The 22,560-nt window shown below is 44.9% G+C and overlaps 1 protein-coding gene across 2 annotated transcripts; it reads right to left on the minus strand.

Moving 5' to 3' along the window:
* Positions 1-294: 294 nt before the first annotated feature.
* Positions 295-22,560, minus strand: CCDC47 (coiled-coil domain containing 47). Of its 2 annotated transcripts, none has more exons than XM_050935157.1 (13): positions 22,472-22,560; positions 15,318-15,583; positions 14,321-14,428; positions 11,389-11,563; positions 10,907-11,028; positions 9,416-9,481; positions 8,183-8,284; positions 6,537-6,647; positions 5,839-5,924; positions 4,223-4,281; positions 2,916-3,025; positions 1,415-1,582; positions 295-1,101 (listed from the first exon to the last, which is right to left on the minus strand). In XM_050935157.1, exons 2-13 carry the CDS (start codon positions 15,576-15,578, stop codon positions 1,021-1,023), a joined length of 1,449 nt encoding a protein of 482 aa, XP_050791114.1. In that variant the 5' UTR covers positions 15,579-15,583; positions 22,472-22,560; the 3' UTR covers positions 295-1,020. The 2 variants fall into 2 exon arrangements, with proteins under 2 accessions (XP_050791114.1, XP_050791115.1); XM_050935158.1 differs by lacking the exon at positions 22,472-22,560 and adding an exon at positions 19,102-19,249.

Genomic DNA, 22,560 nt, shown 5'->3' on the forward strand with positions numbered 1-22,560 from the left:
CTCAACCCAGAATTCCAAGGGTCGGGGGAGACTGCGGGAACTATGGGATAGCTACAGAATAGCTACCCACAGTGCAACGCTCTGGAAATCGACGCTAGCCTCGGACCATGGACACACTGCCGAACTAATGTGCTTAGTGTGGCCACGTGCACTTGACTTTATACAATCTGTTTTACAAAACTGGTTTATGTAAAATAGGAATAATCCCGTAGTGTAGACATACCCTAAGAGTATTCAAACCTAGAGGAAGTTGCCAGCTCACCATGCATTCGCTTCTGAAGAAGAAACAAAGTACAGAATTCACATTGTATTACGCTTTCAACATTCACAACTACAAATAAGAAACAGTGCTCATGTATGCCATTCCCTGATATCTAACCGATCTACAGCTTTTATCTTTATGCCAACCTTAGCATAGATTGTGCAATACTGTTTCAGTGCCCTGTGTTTAAAAGTTATCTTTCTAAACTATACTGGTTTTAAATCCCTGAAATATCCATACTATATATGGAAAGCTCTAGATTTTGCACCTTTACAAGCTTGATGCAGATATAGAAACACACCAATCTTTATCGTGCAATTTCACTAACATGGGGGAGGGCTATTTTCCTTCCCCTAAATTAAGTGAAAAAAATTACCTGTAACATTAAAAATCTAAAATCAAAGCACTGATGTAAAGTTACTGGTAAAGATTAAAAGTTTTATAATCTTTTTTTTGTTTTAAAAATCACAAAAGGAGTTCAAGGGATGTTGCAAGTTTTTTGAATTTTTTAAAGCATCAGAAGTAGCAAAATAATCCAACCATCTGGAAGAAAGCTGCAGAGACAAAACACCCTCTATACATATCTGTATGTTGCTGTAATACCCAAATTAATTGCTAAGTAAGGTGGATGCAAAGAGCATTTCTTTTAATGGCCAATAGTGTTTGAAGACGTGTAAGGTTATGAAATTAACTAGTTCTTTGTACCCTGTGAATTAAAAGTCTACACAGGCACTGAGATCAAGTTTCCCACAGTGGTTTCACATGGCTTTCACTTTTATTTGCTTCATCTTCATCTGCTTCTTTTCAAGTTTTTTCTGCTCACGTCGCAAAGCAGCTTCCTGAAGGAAAGGATACAGAGAGCTGAATGAACATCCGTACTCTTACTGAAAAAGCAAGCTGACAATTTGAGATGGTCAAGATAACACAGCTAATTAAGGCACTGTGTTCAGGATGCAGTCTTCTCTAGAGACACAGACTCGCAAACAATTAACAAATCAATATATAAGTGAAAACCAGCTCCACTTAATCTCAGCTCTCCAGCAGGACAGAAGATAATACACTGCCATGTTTCTGGAATACCTACAAGTAAGCCTCCTAATGTATGGGAGACACTTGCTTTAGTTCTTCAGCTGTTCTGAAAAGCCATCATACCTCCAGCCGGCGCTGTTTCTCCGGATCTTCCTCATTCATAATTCGCTCCTTCTCTGCCCGCTTCTTCTCTTCCCGGCGGGACTGGGCAGCCTCCTGCCTTTGCACATGAGTCAATTTAAGGAAGTTCTCTTCTACTCTCGCCCTGTTCTTATCAGCTTTTTGTTTACCCTTTCCCCCAAGAAACAGAAATAAAAAAACAGTTAATACAGATAAATGATTGGCACTAAGGCAATGTTCCAACAAGCAAAAAGAGGGACGGTGTCTGGAATAGCTACAGACACTAAAAATAGCTCCTCTCTGTATTTAAATGGCAGTTCTACTCTGAGAGAGTGATTCCACATGTATCGCTCCCAGATTAACCTGTCCGGTTAACGTCTAAAAAGTGTGGTCCCCCCACCTTTCTCCAATATTGGTCAGCTGTACAAACTTGGCCCAGGACCTAAGTATGAAACTGGATTCTTTCCTCATTATTTCAACAGCAGTAAAGGTTCTGCAAGTCAAGTTAAGCACACAGTCACACAAATACAGTCCCATTGCACAAGTGTAATTGACTGGAACCTAGTTCTGTGGGCTTTATAAAAGGAGGAAGAGAAGCCAGTTCACTTTCAGCTGTACTGGCTTTGCACAGCTAACAAGTGTAAAAACCCATTACAAAAATTGTGTTACTAAAGCAAGCAGGCCTGACTAATACATGCATGGAGCAGATCTGCTGCCGAGTAAAATGGGGCTACTTTTGTTTGTTTGTTTGTTTTTTTAATATAACAACTTTTCAGAGTGGAACCAAGCATTAGTAAAATATGGGCAAGTATACGGTCTCTTTTACTTCAAGAAAGCTTTAAAAAGTTTAAGAGGAATTTTCCTTACCAACATGCATCCCAGATATGGAGATTTATCATCTAAAGCCAATAAATGCAAGATCTTTATATACCACCTTTCATCTAATTACCTCTTAAAGTTATTTGCAAATACTCTATGGCCTTTGTGTGCATTGGTTCTTGATCATCTGAATTCTTCACCTTCTCTTCAGACTGAACTATTTTTTTTTTTTTTGGCAGATACTCAATTGTACATAACTGTTGCCATCTCTAATCACCCCTCCCTGCCTCCCATGGCCAAGTAAGACTGTGGTTGTATTGGCTTCCTTGAGTGCAATAGTTTGAATGCTTTTCTTATGCATCAGGAAGCAGAGAATACCAAATCCAACTGATATTCCCCATATGATTTAAGGCAAGCAGAATGTAATCACCATAGATGTTACATTTGAATTTTAAGGCTCCTCACAAATATCAAGGGGTAGTCATGTTAGTCTGTATCCACGAAAACGACAAGGAGTCCGATGGCACTTTAAAGACTAACCAATTTATTTGGGCATAAGCTTTTGTGGGTAAAAAAAAACACTTCAAATGCACCTTCTTCACCTTACAAATTACCATGGGACCTTTAACCATAAGTAGTTTTATATCTTATCTGACAGCAACACACACAGGAGCATGTGACTTACTTCTCTATTTAGACGGAACTTTTTTGCTTTGTCAATAGAATAAATAACCATGTTCATCAAAGGCAGCAAAGCCTCCATATCCTTTGGGGAAGTGTTGCCTGAACCAGGAACTGTAAATCAAAGGACATTTTCATCAGATTAATTCGGGAAACTGGAAAGGCTTTTGCTATTAATTAGAATGCCCTCTCCACATTGCAGACTTTTATAAGCTGAGCAAAGAAAGATGCTCTAGTCCTCCTTTTAAAAATGAATTAATTAACAGAAGTATTTGCTTTGGAGATTAAATTCAGATACTTCAGATGGCAGCAGGCACATTTCTCTCATACTATACTTCCAGATTGATTAAGAATACAGCCATGTTTTTATACTGGTATGAAATTCCTGCTTTGATCATTGCAAAAAACAATTTCAAGGCCACATTTTGCCCTCCGACATGCCCACGGCTTCCTCTGTAGTCAATAGGAGGTTTGTGTATGTATATGAAGGAAAATTTTGGTCTTTGCTGAAAATTTTGGTCTTTCGCCTTCCCCTGCAGCGTGCGGGCATGGGTCACTTGCTGGTGGATTCTCTGCAGCTTGAGGTCTTCAAACCACAATTTGAAGACTTCAATAACTCAGGCATAGGTTAGGGGTTTGTTATAGAAGTGGATGGGTAGGGTTCTGTGGCCTGCTTTGTGCAGGGGGTCGGACTAGATGATCACATTGGTCCCTTCTGACCCTAGAATCTATGAAAATAACTGGAATCCCTATAGGTTTGTTTTTAATTTAAAGGGTGCTAAGCCTGGCAGCCCTGACGGCTTCTATTAATCCAAAAAAACAAGCACAGCACAGACAGCAACAGGCACAACCATAAGCTGTCCCTCACTGTCCCAGTGCTGACCTACTGGGATCACCATTAGGGATGACTTTCAATTCTTGACTTTTGGCAAGTTGGTTGTTTAGCCATCATCGCCACTTGTGGTTATGGCTTGTGGGATATGGACGTCTGCCCACAAAACGTGGACAGAAAACAAATTCCTTCCCCCAATACAAAAAACTGCAATCAGACCAGAACGACTTGATAATTATTAACCTGGGCTGAATTTGAACTGAAAACCTAAAGAACTAAAGCTCCATTATCAATGCCATATATCACCCAGTCCCTTATTGTGCATTACTGCATCCCTTTCACTTGTTACTCAGGGATCCTGTACCTTTATCTACTTGCATTTAAGTCACTAGAAATACTGTCTACTATCCCAAAAGTGGCATGGCTTGGGCACTGTGATCAGACTGTTAACAGATAAGTTATCAGAAGCCTTTCCTTACCATTAAACGTAAACAATAGTGTCCTTTTAGTGTCGGGCAGTTTTAAAGGCTGACCCTCCCTGGCGGAAGAGAGGAAATAAAGGAGTAGTTGGAATAAGAGAACACAAAATATGAACATATCGTTGTACTGTGTATTTCTTAACACACACTAGACTACTGCAGAACTGACAGCCTCTTGCAAACAGCTGGTAGCATGTAAAAACAATATAACTGATATTCAATTATTTTTTCATTGACACAAAACAAAGTTTCAAACAACAGTTTCCCTGAAGTGAATTTTTCTCCCCATCCAAAAGACGTTCATAAAGTGTTAACATCTAAGTAGGTAGGCAGCACTGCCCGCTCAGTAACCGATGGAGGCAATCCAAGATCCGGTGCGCTACTGAGAAGATTCATACATTTGCTGCATTTCTGGGTTCTATGACTCATGTCACAATCTAACACAATGAGCGATATAAGTGCCAGAAAATTAGAAGTGAAAACGTCCTATAAAATCCAAGTCTTGTCTATCACATAACCACCCTCTCTTCATTTGAAGCGCCCCTTCAGGCAAGCTTCTCCAGCAAAATCCAAATGCCAATCCACCACAGAAAAATACTTCGTTCCTATATGGAATACTGTACCTCCAAAGGGTAATCCATCTGCGTACTCTTCACCTCACGCGCAGTTGCCTTTTTGTGGTATCATCAGTCTAACTTTAGCTTGGTAGCCCCGGGGCACAGGGAGCTTGTCTCCATATTTATAGAGTACATACACCTCTTGATACTATGAAAACCAAGACCCTAAATTTCTGCTGGACGCTCAGGAGCCTAGTACTTTCAGTATTTTGCACACACGCTGATTTATTCTCTTATTGCAAGGTGGGAATGATATGGGCTTCATAAACATATAAAAAAAATTATTCACAGCATACCGGGCCCATGTATTGGTGCAGTGTTTGCTTCAGATTATTGGATATATTGTTAGCAGGTACCCCAAGTTACCGCACTTTGAAAAGGGAGGCCTGAAACAATGAAAAAGTCAGCGAGTCTGTACTTCTACAACACAGGCGAGAACCATGGAGGAAAGATGCAGCCAAGATAAGGAACCAAAGGCGGAATGGTAAAGACAGCTTCAAATGAAAAAGGGTAAGCGACCATTGGTTTTCTTAGACTCGTCAACCTCATTTAAACAAAAAAGATGCAATATGGTTTCCAGGATCCACAATGCATGCAAACCATGGTTTTCCAGCCACTGTGTACCTGGTTTATGATTGGTATTTCTAGGTTCTTCATCCTTACTTTACTGAGACCCTTTGCTGGCAGCTGGTCACTTCCTATGCAGCAGCGCATGCTATACCTGGCAATTGTTAAACTGGGTGGAGCAGCCCAAGTTCCAAAAAAGTCAGATCACACAACTGAATGGAGGGCAACAGACACCTGATCTTAGAAAACTAGCAAAGCATCTGAAAATGTTGGGAACTTCTGGTTACCCACTTCATCGTTACTTCCTATTTCTATACATCTCCTCCAATGCAACAGGTAGCTTGCTAGAATACTCAGACAAGTATGTTAGTCTATACACTGTCTGCTGCTCTGTTATAATAGCTATTAAAAGATGTCTAGTTTCATACATACTCTTGCATAAGTTTTGGACCGGAGAACTGGTCTGAAAAATGGACGGACTCAATCTTGTCAGCATAGTGTGTGAGGAAATGTACCATCTGAAAGAGAAACACAGATTAGTCTTTCATATTATCAATTCATCGCCAACCCGTCCCCTGAAATTGTTTGCTTATAGTGTCTCTTTGTCCTGCTTTTTGACAATTCTTGTGCTCAAGTTAACACTTTGATTTAGAGACTCTTGCTAGAGAAGAACTCCATGCAGATAAACTACAACCCTGTCCTGAGCAAATGTTAGCAAGCCAAGGATGTAAGATGGAGAGTTCCCATTTGGGGCATGACATTTCATCCAACGATCAGACACAACTTTGAAGGCATACACTGAAGGTCTTTAACACTACACCATTTTAGCAACGCTGCTCTGCCTACGTCAGCACTGCAAATGACAGCTTAAGTCCCAAGTTTACAATGGATACGCCAATATATAAAAGTTAATACAGATGTTTTCTCCATTAACAACTGTATCTATTTTCTGTCTCTTTCATTTGCTTTGGGAGCCTTGTTTCTCAGGATTCTCTAAGGGAGAGAATGATGTGGCATTCAATTCACTGCTGTAACATCTGTGAGAGATTCCACACTGAGCTCCAGCCTTAAAATGGCCAAGCCCATCAAAAAAAATGCCTGAGAGTTTCTACTTGTTCTTCCAAAGTTACCTTTGTGTCCATCATTCCCTCTGTGATCTCTCCCATCTCTGACAGGATAGCCAGCGACTCTGGAAGCCCATACTTTGCCCCAGACTTGGGTTTGTCACTGCAGAACTCACTCTATTGGAAGGAGGAGAGAAAAAAAAGTGTGTCTTTTAATGGGTTTGAACAGTGCCTAGCAACAATGGGGATTTTGGCCAATACTGAAATACAAATAAACATGATTTACTGTTTCTCAATTCCGTCTGACTGAGGACAGACATTTTCAGCATGAAGTACACTCCCACAACACCATAACAGCCCAGATACTAACATATATATTGTATTCTTAATTTAGTATCTTTTTTTAAGTTTTGAGAGGCTACTTGCAATTGATTTTTACAGATGAGATGAAAATTGACTGTAGGGACATGCTGACATGGATATATCAGGGAACTAATGCATCTTACATTGGTTTTGGCAATATAGCAAAGTCTGTACAATGAAGTGCAGCAGCAAAACTGACCCACATCTTGCCAATTTCACTTTGCTGCTGCTGTTTGGGGAAAGTTACAAGCAGCAGCAGGGCTCTAGAGTAGTCTACAGAGTTGATCACATCAGGAAAGATTCTTTGAAAGTATCAAGACTTGAAAGAAGATTTTTTTTTAAGGAGGGGATGGTTAGTGAAAATTTAAATTCTGCAGAAATTGACAGTATAGGCTCGCTGACTTGCCAGAGAAAGTTCCCCTGTCATCACGAATGATTAGATTTTTCAAAAATTGCACAAAGTAATTGGTGCTGGGTTAAGAGAGATCAAGCAAAAACTTAGAGCACCTGCCGACATATCTAAAACTCGATTTCAAGAGACCCCTTGTAAAGTAACAAAGAAGTTCCCCTTCCCTTCTGCTAAAATTGCAACACTTCAAATCTCCCTGGACACTCAATAAAGAGACTTAAAAGTGGCAATTCTTCAACAAAAAACTTCAAAAACAGACTCCGACGAGAAACTGCAGAACTGGAATTAATTTGCAAACTGGACACCATCAAATTAGGCCTGAATAAAGACTGGGGGTGGATGGGTCACTACAAAAAGTAATTTTCCCTCTGCTGATACTCATACCTTCTTGTCAATTGTTGGAAAGGCGCGACCTCCCCCTTGATTGCATTGGCCTCATTAGCAGTACAAAACTAATTTTCCCTCCCTTGATATTCACCCCTTCTTGTCAACTGTTGAGAATAGGCACTTCCATCTTAATTGAATTGGCCTCGTTAGCACTGACCCCCCCCACTCGGTAAGGCAACTCCCATATTTTCATGTGCTATAATATATATTCTGCTTACGGTATTTTTTACTCCATGCATCTAATGAAGCTGTTACGCCCAAATAAATTTGTTAGTCTCTAAGGTGCCACAAGGACTCCTCGTTGTTTTTGCCAATACAGAAGCAGATCGGTGCCAGTTGCTTTAGGATGTGGATACTTGTCCACTGGGAAAAGGACTGAGAATGCATTTCCCAAATTAATTCGAATAAGTCACTTAGCCTTCAGATGGTAACAACTTTCAGTTATTCCAGTCTGGCCCTGGACTTGAACAAGCAGCCTAGAGAGGAAAGCTTTTATATCCCATTCCCAATCGCTGGAACTATCCATTTACTTCCAGCTTGAACACACACATACCAGGTCCTGCATTTCCTTCTGAAGTCGCACTAAGGCTTTTCTTGTTCCAACAGCAAACACATAGGTATCCATATCTTCATCATTCATTGTTACTTTTATTTGCTGAAAAAAAGAAAGACACCAGTAGTGACTTGATTTATACTATTATTAATTATTTGTATTATCATAGCACCTAGGAGCCATAATCACAGACTAGGACCCTGACAATAGACTCCCCCAGCCATGGAGCACTTGCAATGGACAGATCCAACTCTTATTGTGGAACAAATGTTTTCACTACAAAGTTAGCTGCACCTTTTCTTTTGAAATATCTAAAAGAAAATCTCAGTCCAGCTACTATATTCAGGTGTTATTTTAACAGGGACAAGGCTATTCTGTTTATGTCTGGACTCAATGGCTTCTTTTCTCACTCCTAAAACCGTATGGTAAGTGTCTAACAAAATTAGAAAATGGAATTCCCAATCTCAGGGTTTATTGGCAATGGGCAATGTAGAACTTTAGGAGGATTCAGTTCAAGAGCATACTAGATAGCCAATAGCAGACTGTTTGCATGCATTTGCCACTTCTAAACGAGACAGAAAAAAGAATACACCAACAATATACAAACTAAAATATAACAGGAAATATATTAAAAAGTAAAACCTCACAAGTACTAGCAGAGCTACACCCCCTTCCCCCCATGTTTCCTTACAGCATGCCTAATGGATACTGGTATTTATACTTTGACTTGGTATGTATATGGGTATAAAGTCTCCCATTGTCCCTAACACTAACAGCTGCTAGCACCAATTAGCTTTACAAGATGCACAATACTGGGCAGATAACAGATTACCCAGTGTGATTAGGCTGCACTCATAAAAGGGTTCAAAAGACAGAACACTTGTTCAAGACTGCAAGTCACAAAAGCAAATTTTGTCAAGATGAAGTCGAAGTGTGACGGACTTGGTTCACAAAATCACATAAACAGTAAAACCCAGAGAGATACAAACAATTCACCAGTCATCAGAAGTTTGGTGCATCATTAAAAAAAAAAAAAAAAAAAAAAGAGAAAGAACGTGAATGGTGTTTGCAGATCAATTCACAGAGTTACTTTGTTTGAAGGAAGATGGAAGAAAGCTGCACTTCTCTCTGAAGCCACTATCTGGCTAGTTGTGAGAAAGATTAAAAGCCCAGTGGAGTTGAAGGAATGCAATAGGAACTATGCACAGTAAATCTAAAGAACTGAGTGCATACCACTTGGTCACAGGCTGGCCTCATCATACGAGCAAGTACATTCAGAAGGTCTTGCCTCTTGAGAAACTGAAAGAGAGACTGTTTTAATACAGTAGACAGTGCTGCAGTTTTTCCATATTTAGCAATTTACTGGAGTGCAGTAGCATCTACAAGCAGGCTAAGGTCTTGTCTGCATACACAAAGATTCACTAGATTAACTTAAGTTTGCTTAGTTAAACTGGTGCCATTTTGTGTGCGACTGTTGTTTTAAAACTGGTTATATCAGTTTAGCCTGTACCAGTTTAACTAATTGGTATAAAAATCACAGCTTTAGTTAAACTGGTACCATTTTGTGCAGAGACCAGGTCTTAGAAACCTACAAAGCTTTCCATTCTGTGTTTGCTCCAGGGATCACAAAAAGCATATATTTAGCACTACATATATGAATCAAATATTCAGCTTTTTGATATGGAAGACATTGGAGTGTCTTCATTTCTCATTGGAATCTGTTTCTATAATACTAAGAGCTCCTTCTGCTAAGATGGAAGTAAATGGACATTAAGATGAATAAACGTAGCTGTCAAAGTTGTGAAGGGACAGATAATTTGGGACTGGCTACAATGTAGCTTCTGATGGGAAGTTTGTGGAGATCATAGTTAGAAGAAGTTCAAAGATTTTAAAAAAAAAGGATTTTCAGCCTAAATGGTCATGACAGGCAAAGGCAGTTAAAATGGAAAATTTTAAATATCCAGTTTACTTTTGACCATTTTATGCTATTTTTTTAGACCATTTTAATTCTCCAAGCTAAATGTAGATGCTGCAAACACTTACTATTGGAGCACAGCATGGTGCTTATTAGTCTCGTGGTTTTGTTTTTTGGTTCTCGTGCTAGCTCAAATCTGTAGTGTTCAGCTTGTAACCACTGCAGGGAAATATTTACATCCAAGCACAAAACTTTCCATTGAAATGGAGGATAGGGGGAAATCATGGAAATATTTCTATTGATCTTAGGTTGGATTGCTTTGCCAAGCTAATAAGAAAAAGACAAGTTCTCCCCACTCCAGGTGATGAGCATTCCACTGGTTCAAAACCCAGGACCTGATACATTCAGTGACCAAAAAAAGCACTACTAGACTGAAGGACCACTGACAGTTTTACAGTCCAATCTCTTATCCACCATCATGACCAGGAACAATTGCCCCACAGCACCAGACAGTGGGAGTTCTCCACTTTCCAGAAGTATGAAGTACTCATTGGTACTCTTCTCAGATCATGACTAATTGGATCTTAAAATAATAGTATAATAATAAAAGTGACTATGTAAAAAATGGCCACTACTTATTCAGCAAATCTGCTTTCTGTGTGTATTCGGAATCCAGGCTGCTGACATGAATGATAAAAAGAAAAAGCTACCCAACCTGGGGGGGGAGCGAGAGAGCGCGCACCTGGCCAAAATTGGAACTTCCACATGTTAGTTAGTGAAACAATACTGCAAGAGTCCCCTACCCTTACCTTTAGCTGGATAAGCATTCCCTCACAGCACACCCTGCCAGAGCACCATAAGTTGTATATGTGTTCGTTTTCTTGGTTGAGCTTCCCCGTGCTTATGGCTTCTTTATTTGTGCCATCATCCCCTGAAAGTAAGACTATATTAGTTAATAAAAGGAAGTGTGATCTAATGGTCGGTGACAAGTAGTGAAATGGCATCATTAGGATTGGAATTCAGGTTTTCCTGGGTTATTCTATTGGATTACAGTGCCATCTTAATGTTGTCTTATGCAACTTATTCTACACCATTATAGCCGCTGCACTTAGATAGCATTCCAGCATTGCAGGGGTGGTGTATTACTTCAATGCATGCAGAAATGCCATTAATTTCAACAAGTGCTGCCAGAGAAAAGGTTATTCCTCTCTCCAGCCCATTCGCATCAGTAATATAAGCCAGTCACATTCAAAGCAGCGAACAGTTGGGCATAGCAACTGCAAAAACTTACCAACAAGGGCAAAGTTACTTTCCAGCAACTCCCTGTGAGTGTTGAACCAGGCCTGAGCTAGCCGGTTGTTTTTATTCTTCCCAATGATGTAGTTCATGATGTATGCAAGAAGACCAGTTACCATTAAGATCTCCATGTAGTAACTCTCCCAACTGTTTTGAAGATGTGCAGGGACCTGTGGTGAGGGAATGAAGTAATATTATTCCTGGATGTAATGGATTCTGTACAATCATTTGTTCTGGAACGTGTAAGTTACCAGAGAAGCTTCATCCTTGAATGACAGCAATAACCTTCGCTAAAGCTATGCTACAGAATTGAGCCTACTTAGGGCCAACTTTGTTATTGACACATGGCTTATTTTGTACTAGCAGCAATCCTGCTGGAAGATAGTTGATACAGTATTCTGTGACCTTAGGCTCCAAGCATTCACACTCTAAATACTACTGCAATAATAGTTGTACAAAATATGCCTTGTGTTGTACCATAGGAAAGCTAAAAGCACTCTGGTTATTAATAGAATTGTAAAGTGCTATAACATTATATGTGAAGTTACGAATTCCCTCTGTATGACGTTTCTAAAATGTGTTTGAACCAGACAAGTCTTGGGAATAGGTAAACAGGTTCTTTTCCCCCAAAGGAAAAGCCTCAATCCAGGTGCAATCATAGACAATTGGCAATCACAGTCAAGTGACCCTCCATTGGCATACTGGAAGCTGAACGGGCAGATCAATCTACATTGCATAAAGTACCTCTGAGCAAGAAACCATGCATCCAACAAAGTGGGTATTCACCCACGAAAGCTCATGTTCCAAAATGTCTGTTAGTCTATAAGGTGCCACAGGATTCTTTGCTGCTTTTACAGCATGGAAAGTTCTCCATCAGACTCCATGGCACTTTTCCTCACGAGAGGGGCACTGAACTTTGAGAAGGATACATTTCAAAAGTCCACCGGACTATAGAAGAGAGAGGGGCAAAGAACCCCAAATTATCTTTCAACTCAGATGACAAAGGAATTGAGCACTCTGTATTTTTCAGGAGATCCTGACCAAGGTGATGGTCAGCCATCTTGCTGGAAGGAAATGTGGTAAAAACCTTACCCTGAACCAAGATTGTAGCCTGTTAAGTTTTAGTTATAGAAAGCGTTTTTACTTTTGTTTTTAATCATATCTGACATTATCCCTTATATCTGATCCCATGTAAAATCTCTCTGATTAAATAAACCTGTTTTACTTTTATTCTAAACCTACCGAGGGCTATGTTTGATTTGAAGTGATTATTAACTCCAAGTAAAGCAACAAGCTGCTATGCTTTGGTCTCTTTAGAGGAGCAACAGACTTTACAACTCCTTTGACTATTCCAGAAGAGGGCTGAACATTTCTGGGCACACAATTTTGGGATCATTTGGCTAGCAGTGACCAAAGCTAGTGGAGGCCAGAGCGTGACTTTGGTATAACAAGCAGGCTGCTGATATCAGAGATGCTGAACAAGAACTGCTTAACACACAGACACTCAGTGCATACTTGTACACTGGCTGGAAGCGTCTAGACAGGGAGCTACAGAAGCAGACCATTTTAAGGCACGCAGGATTACAGGACAAGCAGTGACAACCTCTCGCTAGTCTGAATTGCACCCTAGAACATAGCATATACCCAACACAGTTTATACTGACACAGGATCACTGACCAGTGTGGAGAAAAGATTTCTTTTCCAAGAACCAGACTGTGCTAATGAATAATCTCCAGTGTAGCCAGCCTAGCACCTCATCATGATTATAACACTATTCTGTTCAGGTTCTTACACCATGCCCATCACTGCATTATCTGAGCACCACAAAAGGTGTGACTGAAAGATGCATTACAACTGTGTTGTGACCAACTTTTGAAAGTGTTTTCAGAACACGATTAGGAGTAAGTGCAAATAGTGACTAACATTTAATAGGAAGATCCTACTGTCTCTCTGTGGAGTTCTCTTTTTGAAGTCATTAGAGGCTGGTTATTAGTTTTACTGCCAGGATATTGCCCCTCAGAAAAATGATGATGAGGTATTTCCCCATGACACATTTGATTACATTTTAGAAAAATGTAACTCTGACCTTCGTCTCTCTTAACTGCTTTGTAAAAGCCTCAGGTTTTTTGACATCAAGAGGACTGAATATTGTATATTTCAAATCTGCGATGTTCAACTCCAGCTACACTTAAAACACCCAACAATTTAAATACAGTTGTTATAACCATCATTATAACATGTTCTTTTGTTGTCTGTGTAAACAAGATACACAAACATGTTAGAGAATCATGTTTCAGCGGTGATACACTAACTAAAACATGATTTGTTACTATGGTTATAGCATGTTCTCTCTCTCTCTAACATAAGGATAAACCATATTCAAAGATGCTTTGGCCAAAACCCATGTTTAAAATATGGTTACTCTTGTTGCAGAAACATTTACTGATCATGGGCATAATAGTAAGGCAATCTGTATTCCATGTGATAATAAACTGTGACACCAATTCAGTTTGAGTGCACAAGGGTTGGAAGTACTAGCAGTTTAACATAGTTGTTTACACATTAAGGAACCAGCCATGCATAGTTGAATACATCAGTTTCAAATGTCATATTACAAATCTGTGACAATCAGCACAATCCAGTGCATAGGAGCACTGGAATGGGACTCAGGAGACCTGATTCCAATTCTGCTACTAATCTGCTATGTGATGTTGGACATGTCACGTTTCTGAGCAGTTTCCTTTCCCACCCTTTGTCTTATCAACTCAGATTGTAATTTTTTCAGGACAAAAAACTACCTTTAATTATGTCTGTACAGCAGCTAGAACAAGAAGGCCTTGTTCTCTGCAGGACCCTTTAGGAACTACCATACTACAAATTAATCATAAAATGCTGAATGGAAAGACACTCTGACACGTATACCTACATCAACAATTGTTATGGGGTCTTTGCTTTTGCTGGGAGATGCATCTGTTTTTTCTTCGTAGCCTTCAAATTCCTCATCATCATATGGCTCACTCTCAGTATCTCCTTCCTAAGGGATAAGAGCACAAGTAGCCTAAACATCTCAAGCCTGGTAAGCAAGTGGCAAACACAACAGATGTGGGACATAAAATAAAGGGATATGCATCATCCCTCTAAAGCAGCGGTCTCTTTTACAATGTTACAGCTGAGATTTTAAAGTTAAGATCAATGAAAATTGCTGGGGTATTAAGGGTTGTTGTTTTTTTAACTTGGAACATTTCTGCAATAAAATGTTTATGCACAATTTTATGAAGATTTGACAGCCATTTTCTTACATACATAAAGTGCCTTTCAACCCCAAGGATATCAAAGTGCTTTATTAACCAATACCCAAATGATGCTCAAAAGACTTTTTTATTTACCACTGAAATGCACCTACCTCTGCAGTGGATCACAGCAATCTCTCAGCAGGACACAGCAAAGCATTACAAAGTTTATGATGGGAAGAGAAGATGACTACATGCAATTGAAACTGTATGGGACATTTAGGGTGGTTATATATTGCCTCCCAAGTTGGACCAGGATGCAGAAGTTAACATCTTTATTTCTACAGAAGTGCCATGGGATCTTTAATGAATGCAACTAGTTGGATCTCCATTTTACAATTCACTAGGAAGATGTTATATTCAGCAGCAGAGCTCTCCCTAGCACCACAATGGGTTCACTACTGACTCTAAAGGAAGAGTACCACTGTCTGAATATTTTGGGTGCTCCTTCAAAATATTCCATCTAAATATTGACCCAGCCAGACCCTGCATAGCTTGGAAGATCTGATGGGATCACAGCATAAGTACTGCACTGGGGTATAGTACAAGAACAATCATGGATCCTGGTTTGATAACTGAAAGAGCATTTCAAATGAGAGGCTAAGAGGGGCAACACCACGAATTTGACATTACCTGTGCATCTGCATCATCAAAGTCCTCCTGATTTTCATCGTGACCTTCAAGCTCTACAGTGGCCTCCTCCTCATCATCTTCTGTGGTTATGATCCTCTGGGGAGATTCTGTGGTTATATCTTCAGTAATATCTTCAAACTCTGCAAAGTCATTATCATCGTACTCCACAATGTCATCTCCGTCCTCAAATTCATCAAACTTGGCCAAAGAAAAGCCCCATGGGATGAACAAAACAGCAAGGAAGATCCACAAGCTCCTCATGGTCACTAAAAAAAATTCAAATCCTAAACACTCGGGTTAGAAGTGGGGATTTATTTAGTTTGCTTAGGGTCCTAATGCACTAAACATCTGCCCAATTACAGGAATGCAGAAGAAAGATGGTACAATTACAAGACATCATCTAATCAACTTCTGGGCTCAGGCTCCCTAAAGGCAAAGTAGGGGGTGGATTGTGAAAATATATCTAATGATTAGCACCAGAGACAGGACTCCTGGGTTCTTTCCCAGCTCTATCAAAGATTTGGGGACAAGTTACTTAGTTCACCCATCTGTAAACTGAGACTTAGAAAAGGTACCTCATATTATACTTACATCACATAAAGGCTTGTTTGTAAAATACTTTCAGATCCTGGCATGAAATACACTATAGAACAGCCAGATCTTAAATTAAGCAGCTTCAACCTCAAGGAAAGAGATACATTCTTATACTCCTATTCCTCCCCACAACTAAGAGGAGTTCTACAGATTTTTTCCCCCCAGGTTTTCTTAAAAAAATTAATAATAATAACGCAATTCTTTCTCTACTGAAGTTTTCCAACATGCAACTCACACCTCTCAGGTTTGAGACAGGGGCCTTTTCAGTTCAGGACAAATGACACTGACATCCTAGTCCCGATATAATAAAGGAACTTAAATAATATATATACAGTGGATCACATTAGCAACTTATCACGAGCCTGAAGGCTGCATCCAATTTGCATGGCATGTAGCAGACCCTCTCGCTTAATATGGAAGGCCAAACTGCAGAGATTCGCTCCCATACAATCATAGCAAGTAACTAGGACTGACAGATCATTGAATTCTGAGAACTGTGGTCCCACAGACCAGTCTGACTACTCCTGCTAAAATCTCACCAACTGTTCAAAGAGGAGGCTAAATTCCTTTTTACTTTCATATATACATATGTACACACACATCCTCAGACAAAGAGTTGGATAATGGAATGCAGGATGTACAGGTGCCTGACCCATGTATGCATGCTTCTGGTTCCTTTATCAAATGTTTGCTTAACACCCAACTATGGATCCCCTCTCTATGTTGGTACAGTGCATCATTTAAATACACACCTGATAAAGTAATAAAAACAGTTGTGCAAACAATGCCTCACCAATTGAAAAGCATAGTCTGACCTTAATCAAGTCAGTTTGCTTACTAACAGTGGTGACTTACACTGAAAAACCTTCCTGAACCAAATTCCTGATCTAAAAGACACAGCAAGGGAATGCGTACATTAAAAATAAATAAATAGCAAAATCAACACAGACTATTGAAGCTACAGCTGGAGTATTTGCTACTGTTTATTTAGTAAATTTGCCATCACCATGTCTTTGGGAACATATACAATATGTAAGTTGGATATCTATCACTTTACCCATGTCAAGATAAAAAGATGGCCTAAGTTATCATATATGTACTCCTAATAAGACACTCTCTCCAACAGCATCACTCATCCAATGTCTGAGTGATCAACTCTCTCCGTTTTTTGTTCATTTTAAAGAACATAAGAGACTGCACCTGCGATGATTATTACCTATGTAGTCAGGTCACGATATGGAAAAATTAGGTAGCAATAGCATCATCGATATCACAAAAATACACTTGATCTAATCATTTGAAACAGCAAAGCAGCAATCATGTTGTTACTTTCAAAGAGCATATCCTCGATCACTCTAAGTTGTGCGTTCAGGACTGGGTCCTGCTGAGCAGTTTCTGCTTTTATTCTGGACTCATTTGTTATGTGTTTAACAAAGAAAATTGGGAAGAGTATGGCTGTTTCACGGGGAGGCAGTGTGGGCCACTGAATAGGAGACTGGACTAGGACACAGGAAACTTGAGATTTGTTCCCAGATCTGCCACTAGCCTGTGGTGTGACCATGGGCAAGTCACTTCACTTTCAGTTTCCCTGGTCTCCACTTTGTTTTGTCTACTGATCATAAACTCTAGCATAATGAGGTCTCAATTGGGGCCTCTAAGAGTAATACTAAGTCAACCGCAGCACTTCATAGACACTTGTGGAGGATTACCACCAACTTTGATGGAAGCAAAGTTCATCTCTCTCATTCTCACTGTGGTGCTGACTTGAAAGTTGACTTTTGTTTTTAGTTACCCAAAACTAACAGAAACCATTTTTGTTACCTTAATGTGATGTACCTTTGAGTACTACTTGCATGGCACCCAGAGCATCCAAAGTATCTTAGAGAGATAACAAATGAGTCCCTTTTTTGAAGGCCATCCACTCTAGACAGACAGCCTAAATAAGAAGTGTACAAAGGTGTGCATGAGCAAGATACAATGCAGCTAGATAAAGCACTGCAGCTGAGAATATTCCTTAGGAGCTACACAAATTTTATGTGAATTGAATGAAAATAGTGATACAGTACTACTTATGAAGAGAGAACTAGCATTATAAGGGTAAAAAGATCAACTCAGGCTGTATGATCAGACGAACATCCCTCATTCCTCTGGAATAAGGAATTCTGAGACTACTAAATCATATCCAATTACCAAGTACCCTGCCACTTCTGTAAAGTCATATGAAAAATGGATTAGGACTGCGATTCCCAAGAGGTATCTAACAGATTTGGGTGTCACAGTGAATATATTTGCAGCAATGGAGGCCTAAGCACAAAACTGCTTGAAGCACCATACTTCATAGTGGGTCCTGTGTGGTCACCACAATTCACGTGGTGCACAGTTTCCCCCTTCAGAGGAGGCAATTCACCAGCTGATCTGCCTCTGGTAGCAAGAACAGAGTTGGCAGTAACTCACAGCTTCCACAACTGCAAAATGACTCATAGCAATGCCCTGCCCCACAGGGCACAAAGCCACAGTGCTATCTGGAATTTAGGACCTTATATTATGGGGTGGCACTGTTCCTTGAAGGGAGCGAGAGTTTCCAGGATCTCATGACAAGTCCTTAGAGGCACACAGTCAAGGTTAGAGTACCTAAAATTAACTGTGCCCTAGTTCTTGGGTGCACACCACACACTTCCACTCCAACCTGTCAGCTATGTTCTTGGGAGCAGGCAGGGTCCCGAAAGACACTGGTGGCTCACCCCAGTGGAGCACATGCTCCACATGCCCAGGGCACACCCACTATGGCTCAGAACCCCAGCGCTCTTAAGGGGGGTGGGGTGTCACTGCCACACACAGCCCAGTGAGAGAAATTAGGAGTTTGGAAGTCAGCATCATTGGAAAGGTGGAGAGAGAGCGATTTCACCAGAGCAGTGTTTTTCAAACCATGGGTTGCAACGCAGTACTGGGTCACGGCATGTAAGGCACTGGGTCACCTTGCCCTGGTCAGCACCGCCAATGGGATGTTAAAAATCCCATTGGCAGCGTTGCCCAGCTAAGGCAGACTAGCGCCTACCTTTTCCAACACCGCGCTGTACCCCGGAAGCGGCCAAAAGCGTGTCTGGCTTCTAGGAAGGGGGGTCATGGGGCTCCAGGAGCTGCCCCCACCCTGAGCACCGGCTCCGCATTCCCACTGACTGGTTGGCGGTACCTGCAGGCAAGAGTTGCAAGAAACTGCTTGTGCGCCTCCGCCTAGGAGCTGGACCTGTTGCTAGCTGCTTCCGGAGCATAGCGCAGTCCGCGGTGCCAGGACAGGCAGGAAGCCTGCCTCTGCACCCCAACTGCACCGCTGACTGGAAGCCACTGAAAGTAACCTTGTGTCCCAACCCCCTGCCCCAGCCCTGAGCCCCCACTAAAACCGGAATCCCTTCCTGAACTCCAAACCCCCCAGCCCAGAGCCTGCACCCCCAGCCCAACCCCTCCCATACCCCATCTGGCCCAGTCCTGACCCCCCCAAACTCCTCATCCCTGGCCCCACCTCAGAGCCTGCACCCCCAGCCCACCCACTCCCACACCCCAACCCTCTGCCCCAGCCCTGAGCCTCCCTAAACATGGAGCCCCTTCCTACACTCTAAACTCCTCATCCCCGGCCCCACCCCAGAGCCTGCACCCCCAGCCCAGAGCCCTGACCCCCTCCTGCACCCCAACCCCCTGCCGCAGCCCAGAGCCCCCTCCCCCATCCTGAACCCCTCATTCCCGGTCCCACCCCTCAGCCCTCACCCTCACACCCCAACCCCCTGCCGCAGCCCAGAGCCTCCTCCCCCATCCTGAACCCCTCATTCCCGGTCTCACCCCACAGCCCTCACCCTCACACCCCAAACCCCTGCTGCAGCCCAGAGCCCCCTCCCGCATCCTGAACCCCTCATTCCCGGTCCCACCCCACAGCCCTCACCCCCTAACCCCCTGCTGCAGCCCAGAGCCCCCTCCCCCATCCTGAACTCATTCCCAGTCCCACCCCACAGCCCTCACCCCCCAACCCCCTGCTGCAGCCCAGAGCCCCCTCCTCCATCCTGAACCCCTCATTCCCGGTCCCACCCCACAGCCCTCACCCTCACACCCCAACCCCCTGCCGCAGCCCAGAGGCCCCTCCCCCATCCTGAACTCCTCATTCCCGGTCCCACCCCACAGCCCTCAAACCCTCACCCCCCAACCCCCTGCAGCAGCCCAGAGCCCCCTCCCCCATCCTGAACCCCTCATTCCCGGTCCCACCCCACAGCCCTCACCCCCCAACCCCCTGCCGCAGCCCAGAGCCCGCTCCCCCATCCTGAACCCCTCATTCCTGGTCTCACCCCACAGCCCTCACCCTCACCCCCCAACCCCCTGCCGCAGCCCAGAGCCCCCTCCCCCATCCTGAACCCCTCATTCCCGGTCTCACCCCACAGCCCTCACCCCCCAACCCCCTGCTGCAGCCCAGAGCCCCCTCCCCCATCCTGAACCCCTCATTCCCGGTCCCACCCCACAGCCCTCACCCCCCAACCCCCTGCCGCAGCCCAGAGCCCGCTCCCCCATCCTGAACCCCTCATTCCTGGTCTCACCCCACAGCCCTCACCCTCACCCCCCAACCCCCTGCCGCAGCCCAGAGCCCCCTCCCCCATCCTGAACCCCTCATTCCCGGTCTCACCCCACAGCCCTCACCCCCCAACCCCCTGCCGCAGCCCAGAACCCCCTCCCCCATCCTGAACCCCTCATTCCCGGTCCCACCCCACAGCCCTCACCCCCCAACCCCCTGCCGCAGCCCAGAGCCCGCTCCCCCATCCTGAACCCCTCATTCCTGGTCTCACCCCACAGCCCTCACCCTCACCCCCCCACCCCCTGCCGCAGCCCAGAGCCCCCTCCCCCATCCTGAACCCCTCATTCCCGGTCTCACCCCACAGCCCTCACCCCCCAACCCGCTGCCGCAGCCCAGAGCCCCCTCCCCCATCCTGAACCCCTCATTCCCGGTCCCACCCCACAGCCTTCACCCTCACCCCCCAAACCCCTGCCGCAGCCCAGAGCCCCCTCCCCCATCCTGAACCCCTCATTCCTGGTCTCACCCCACAGCCCTCACCCCCCAACCCGCTGCCGCAGCCCAGAGCCCCCTCCCCCATCCTGAACCCCTCATTCCCGGTCCCACCCCACAGCCCTCACTCCCCAACCCCCTGCCGCAGCCCAGAGCCCCCTCCCCCATCCTGAACCCCTCATTCCCGGTCTCACCCACAGCCTTCACCCTCACCCCCCCAAACCCCTGCTGCAGCCCAGAGCCCCCTCCCCCATCCTGAACCCCTCATTCCCGGTCCCACCCCACAGCCCTCACCCCCCAACCCCCTGCTGCAGCCCAGAGCCCCCTCCTCCATCCTGAACCCCTCATTCCCGGTCCCACCCCACAGCCCTCACCCTCACCCCCCAACCCCCTGCCGCAGCCCAGAGCCCCCTCCTCCATCCTGAACCCCTCATTCCCGGTCCCACCCCACAGCCCTCACCCCCCAACCCCCTGCCGCAGCCCAGAGCCCCCTCCCCCATCCTGAACCCCTCATTCCCAGTCCCACCCCACAGCCCTCACCCCCCAACCCCCTGCCGCAGCCCAGAGCCCCCTCCCCCATCCTGAACCCCTCATTCCCAGTCCCACCCCACAGCCCTCACCCCCCAACCCCCTGCCGCAGCCCAGAGCCCCCTCCCCCATCCTGAACCCCTCATTCCCAGTCCCACCCCACAGCCCTCACCCCCCAACCCCCTGCCGCAGCCCAGAGCCCCCTCCCCCATCCTGAACCCCTCATTCCCGGTCCCACCCCTCAGCCCTCACCCTCACCCCCCAACCCCCTGCCGCAGCCCAGAGCCCCCTCCCCCATCCTGAACCCCTCATTCCCAGTCCCACCCCACAGCCCTCACCCCCCAACCCCCTGCCGCAGCCCAGAGCCCCCTCCCCCATCCTGAACCCCTCATTCCCAGTCCCACCCCACAGCCCTCACCCCCCAACCCCCTGCCGCAGCCCAGAGCCCCCTCCCCCATCCTGAACTCCTCATTCCCGGTCCCACCCCACAGCCCTCACCCCCCAACCCCCTGCTGCAGCCCAGAGCCCCCTCCCCCATCCTGAACTGCTCATTCCCGGTCTCACCCCACAGCCCTCACCCCCCAACCCCCTGCCGCAGCCCAGAGCCCCCTCCCCCATCCTGAACCCCTCATTCCCGGTCCCACCCCACAGCCCTCACCCCCCAGCCCAGAGCCCCCCACTCCCCAGCTCCGTTGGGTCGCGGGCATCAACCACTTTCTTCAACTGGCTCCGCGGAAGGAAAGTTTGAGAACCGCTGCTGGGGGGGGTCAGGGAGGCGAGCGCAAGGTGGGGCCTGTCATCCCGCCTCTGGGGGAGACCGAGCCAGGGACTGGCCGGGGGGGTCCCCACAGGCCTGAGGCAAGTCCAAAGGGCTCCCCCCGCGGGGAGGGCGGCGGAGCCGCTCCGGGGTCAAGCCCCAGGGCCGCTTCCCAAGGCGGGAAGGGAGGGGAGGGGAGGGGGGCTCCCAGCCGGTCCCAGGACCCGCCGCCTTTACCTGAGTTCGGCCGGCGCCCCCGCCCGCCACCTAGGCCCAGCCTCGCTGCGCTCCGTTCCCCCCGCAAGCTGCGCACCCTACGCGCTTTG

This window comes from Gopherus flavomarginatus, chromosome 25 (genome assembly GCF_025201925.1).
Source record: "Gopherus flavomarginatus isolate rGopFla2 chromosome 25, rGopFla2.mat.asm, whole genome shotgun sequence".
Lineage (NCBI taxonomy): Eukaryota > Metazoa > Chordata > Testudines > Testudinidae > Gopherus > Gopherus flavomarginatus.

Coding starts and splice junctions, on each gene's coding strand:
- CCDC47 (XM_050935158.1), bottom strand. CDS start 19,180: ATGCTCCGGAAGCAGCTAGCAACAGGTCCAGCTCCTAGGCGGAGGCGC. Junction 6,648..8,182: donor AGAAGGAAATGCAGGACCTG/GTATGTGTGTGT, acceptor TCCTTCCAATAG/AGTGAGTTCTGCAGTGACAA. Junction 1,583..2,915: donor AGTTCCGTCTAAATAGAGAA/GTAAGTCACATG, acceptor CTTGGGGGAAAG/GGTAAACAAAAAGCTGATAA.